At 41.7% G+C, this 5,283-nt stretch overlaps 1 protein-coding gene across 1 annotated transcript; it reads left to right on the top strand.

Moving 5' to 3' along the window:
- Positions 1 to 1,180: 1,180 nt before the first annotated feature.
- Positions 1,181 to 1,856, top strand: LOC102873751 (tetratricopeptide repeat protein 9C-like). Its single transcript, XM_006900508.1, has one exon. The coding sequence runs from the start codon at positions 1,187 to 1,189 to the stop codon at positions 1,700 to 1,702; it is 516 nt and encodes a 171-aa protein (XP_006900570.1). The 5' UTR covers positions 1,181 to 1,186; the 3' UTR covers positions 1,703 to 1,856.
- The last annotated feature ends 3,427 nt before the right edge of the window (positions 1,857 to 5,283 follow it).

The following is a 5,283-nucleotide window of genomic DNA, read 5'->3' on the forward strand; positions in this document are numbered from 1 at the left end:
CACTGCAATCCCAGAGGCGCATGGTTCAAATCCACCAGATGCTCTGCCGAGGAAGGAGGGACAATCTCCTCTTGTACCAGTCAGATCTGATTTGACTGTACACACACAAAAAAATAATAAAATTTTTTAAAAAAGAAAAGCACTTCAAAAATTACAACAAGTGGGTTTGGGGACTTGCACATGGAAAATCTTTTGTATTTAAAATTAGAAAGTTGAACTTTGTCCAGGAATGTCTTATGAATGCTGAGGTGTAGAAATCAGACCTCCAAGATGCATGGTCATTGTGAATGTCCCTCCTGGGGGGAAAAAAGTATCATTCTCTTTGAAGATGAGCAAACCAGGCAGAAAAAATATTAAAGTGTTGGGGGTCGCTAATGGAGTGCAGTGAGCCCATTCTCTCTAAATGTAGCTGTTTCAACAATTTTCTAGGGTCATGTGTTATCTCTGATAAAAAAAGTATTGGAGATAGGACATTCAGGAAAAAAAGTAAAGTGACAGTGGGTGGCAAGGGTTCAAGTGGAGGAAGGAGGGATTAATAGGTGGATCACAGGGCAGAGAAAGAGTTCTCCCTGGCTTTCTGGTGGACACATGACACTGGGCATTAGTGGAAACTTTAGCACTGCGTAGAACAGAAAGTGAACTACAGACTTATGTTAATAATGTCTACTGACTTAGTTAATAATGTATCAGTATTGTTTCTGTTACAAGTGTTCCAAGTGAATTGCAAGGTGTTAGTAATAGGAGAAACAGAGGGGCCAGGTATTCTTCCAAGCTCTCTGTATTTACACCATAATTTCCTGTATACCTAAAAGTGCTCTGAAAAATAAAGTATATATGTACACACACACACACACACATTCCACAACATAATGGTGAAGAATAATTTCAGCCCAAAGGGCTAAATCAATGTCTTCTAATGCTCTTTGATAGCACACTAAGAGATGACATTTAAATTACGTTATTCTATTTTGTAAAAAGAAACTATTTGAAAAAAATTGCAAGTTTAAAAATATGTATGTTAGGCGGGTGCGGGTGCACAGACCTCGTGGACATCGATTCCTCAGGTCGCACTACAGACATCAACAAATGCTTGCGGAAAAAGTATAAATAAAGGACTAGGATTTCTTTTTAACTGTCGTCCCCGCCTACTTCCATCCACTTCCAGGTGCGCTAAGGCGACAGTGCAATGGAGAAGCGACTCCAGGAGCTTCAGCTGTACAAGGAGAAAGGGAACCAGCGCTACCGGGAGGGGAAGTACCGAGATGCCGTGAGCAGGTACCACCGAGCTCTGCTACAGCTGCGGGGTCTGGACCCAAGTCTGCCCTCCCCGATCCCGAATCTCGGGCCTCAGGGCCCCGCGCTCACACCAGAGCAAGAAAGCATCCTGCACACCCCGCAGACCGACTGCTACAACAACCTAGCGGCCTGCCTTCTTCAGATGAAGCCAGTGAACTATGAACGAGTAAAGGAATATAGTCAGAAAGTTCTGGACCGGCAGCCTGACAATGCCAAGGCCTTGTACCGGGCAGGAGTGGCCATTTTCCATCTGCAGGACTATGACCAGGCTCAGCACTACCTCCTGGCTGCAGTTAACAGGCAGCCAAAAGACCCCAATGTCCGGCAGTACCTCCAGATGACACAGTCAGAACTCAGCAGCTACCATCAGAAACAGAAGCAGCTTTACCTGGGCATGTTCGGTTAGTAAGAAGAAAGACGCTGCTCCACTTGAACTTGGATGGACCATTAAAGACCCATCGAGGGGAAACCTGAGCCTCACTAAGAGAAGTTAACCCCGTACCTGTGGCCCATGTGGATTTCTATTGTTTCCAGTTCTGCACAAACTCTTCACTATTTGCACAGTCCCTGTCTCCTCCCTCCCACCCCGCCACCACCCCTGTTTATTAGGGTAGCTTTTAATACAAGTTATTCCTGGGGGTTTTTTACTTTGGGAATTGTTTCCACTAAAACAATTATCTTGAAATGTTTTTACCAGACAACATCCATCAGCATCTGGATGGATTTAATCATATCTGTGGCCTTGATTTTAATGGTAGAAGCTGTTAGATGTATTCACATACAGAGGATAAGGATAGCAGAAGATGGAACAATCTAGGGACAGGCAGGAAGCAATTTCTCAGGTGCTCAAAGTCAAGGTTAACACAGGCCACAAACTGGGATATAGGTTGGAATTTTTGTGTTGTGGTTTTTGGTTGAGTTTTTTTTTTGTTTTTGGGGTTTTTTTGCTGAAACTAGAAACGTGAATTGGGCTCGAATGTATTAAAATGAAAATCAATGGCTATAATTTAACCACTTTTGGTTAAATTAATTCCTGATGTCCTTAGTATCGACGCACATTGCTATTCTTTTCTTCTCCCCTACAAAAGTGTCTATTTCTATTGTTTCTTTGGTAATCTCTAGTCTTTGCTATTGTTCACTCTCAGATCATAAAAATAGTTATTTATTTTTGCATTAAACAATTATATCTTAAAGTATCAAAAAATATGTATGTTAGAGGAAGAAGTGTATAGTCAAGAAAGCAAAAGTATGTATGGAAAGTGATCAAAGAGCAGCATGATCCCTTCTTCACCCCTAACCAAAAGAACAGCCCCACTTCTGAGGCCACCCCACCCTGATATGAGAACCTAGTCACGCCTCTGCTGGGCACTGTGCCCTCTCACCCACCATGTTAGGAATTAAAGTGCTTACTCATCTCATCCAAATCAGCCCATTGTGGGAAGTCTTGCTTAAGTAACCTCTCCTCTCTGAATCTGTTTCTTCATCTGTAAAATGAGCAGATTGAACCAGACGCTGCTGCTGACTGTTCACTCTATCATGGGATCCAGGTGCCAGCCTGGCGAGGCAGAAAACCCTGCCTCTAACTGGACCAGTTTTCTAACATGATGGAAGATTGTGCTAGTTCTTAGGTGAGTAGGGGCAGGTGATCAGAAACAGCCTTACTCATATTCTCTTTCTTCGCTGGACCCTGGAGAATCACTGGATATGCAAAATGAATCACCTTTAAGTATATCTAATGTCTCGTGTCTAAGATCTTTGCAGCAGGGCCAATAGCCAACTTCATGACAGATGGAGAAAGGATTGAAACTGTCAATGATTTCATCTTGACAGATCCACAATCAACAACCTTCATACCAGGAGTTAGGAGATCAGGAAACATGTTGCATTGGACAAGTCAGCTATCAGGGAGCTCTCAAAAATTCTTAAGAGCAATGATGTCAGTTTAAAGACTAAGGTGTGCCTGATTCAGGCCATTGTCTTTCAATAACCTGCTATGCATCTGAGAATGAATTCAATGAAGACAGATGAAAGAAGAATAATTAATGTCTTTGAGTTGTGATGTTTTTGAAGAGCATTGAGTGTCCCATGGACTGCCAAAAGAACAAACAGCTTGGAAAAAGCTCAGCCAAAGTGCTCCTTGGAGGCAATGATGGCAAAGCTTCATCTCTCATACTTTGAACATGTTGCTAAGAGAAACTATTCCTTGGAAGGTGATATTGTGTTTGGAAAGTTAGATGGTCAGCGAAGGAGAGGAAAACATCCAATGAAATGGACTGACACAGTGACAGTAGCAATGGACTTAACTGTCAGAGGTGTTAAGGATGGCACAGGATAGGGCAAAACTCAGGTCTGTTGTTCATAAAGTCACTTTGAACTCAAAGTCATCTAAAAACAACAACAATGCCTTGTGTTTTCCTTTCCTTTGGCTAAGATAACCAGTCACAAAGACCTTGTTGTTGTCATGGAGCCCTGGGGCATGGCCCATAGGCACTTGCATTGCTAATGCAAAAACAACTTGACAACTTGAATCCTCCTGTATAGTGACTATACAAGGGAAAGATAGGTGCTCTCCTCATGTCTGATTTACGGCCTTGGAAACCAGTGGAGGGTCAACTATGATTTGGTTCTGGTTCAACAGCAATGAGTTTGAGTTTTCTTTGAGTCATTAGGTGCCGTAGAGTTGGTTCTGACCCATAGCAAGCCTAGGAACTCAAAACCAAACACTACTAGCTCCTGTGATGACCTCGTGACTTTGCTGTGTTTCAGCCCAGAGTTACAGCCCAAGAAACCTCAACCATCTCACTGAGGGTCTTCCTCTTTTTTGATAACCTTTTACTTCACTAGGCATTGAATGCTCCTCCATGGCCTGGTTCCTACTAATGCCATGTCCAAAGTATGTGAGAGGAAGTCTTGCCATCTCCATTTCTGTAGAGCACTCTGGCTTTACTTCTTTCAAGATAGATTTGGTTGTTCTTCTGACAGTTCATGACATAGTCAATGTTCTTCAACATGGAGACTGAAGCAAAGGCATCTTCAATTGTCCTTATTAATTTTCCAGCTATCATATGCATAAAAAGCAATTGAAAAGAATGGCATGGCCTGGGTCTCTCAGATTACATCTTTGCTCTTTAAGATCCCTTGCACAATTTTATCCAGCACTATTTATTGGTTGATTTCTTGACTGCTGGTTCCACAAACATTAATTGTGGATCCAAGAAAAATTAATTCCCCAAAAAGAAAAAAAAAGTAATTCCTTGACAACTTCAGTAAGTTCTTTGCTTGTCATGTTGTTACTTATCAGTCTTATTGTGATTTTTGTTTTCTTTACATTAAGGTGTGGTCCAGACAGAAGGCTGTAATCTATGATCAGTGCTTCAAGTCCTTTTCACTTTCAGCAAGCAAGGCCATATCATCTGCGTATCAAAGACTGTTAAAGAATCGCCTTCCAATCCTGACGTTATGTTTTCTTCATATCGTCCAGTTCCTCAAATCATTTGTGCAGCGTCCAGACCAAAGTAAGCATAATAAGAGAATACAAGCCTGGTACACTTTTCTTGATTTTAAATTGTGAATTATCCTCTTTTTAAAAAATAAAAATTTTATTTCATACCGATTTACTTACAAAGTTCTTAAACATTGTTTTTCACACCAGAACTTCTCCATTTCCTTTACTGAAGTTATCTTCTTATTCTGTTAGAACAGCTGCTTCTTGGTCTGTGCACAGGTTCATACCTGAGCACAGTAGTTGTTGCTGTGTGCTGCCAAGTTGAAACTGACTCACAGCTGACCCTCCAGCAGGTTTCTGAGAAAGTAAATCACATGAGAGGATATTGCCCATTCTTCTCTCACTGGTGGATTCAAACCTTGTGCCTTTGGAATTGCAGCACAGCTTTTTAACACTAGGCCACCAGTATTCCCTGAGCACAAGAGTGTCTAAGAATGTTATCCAGGCTTTGTTATGATTCACACAGTTGAATGTTTCTTCAT

This window comes from Elephantulus edwardii, unplaced genomic scaffold (genome assembly GCF_000299155.1).
Source record: "Elephantulus edwardii isolate Elephantulus edwardi_28Jun2011 unplaced genomic scaffold, EleEdw1.0 scaffold00286, whole genome shotgun sequence".
Classification (NCBI taxonomy): Eukaryota; Metazoa; Chordata; class Mammalia; order Macroscelidea; family Macroscelididae; genus Elephantulus; species Elephantulus edwardii.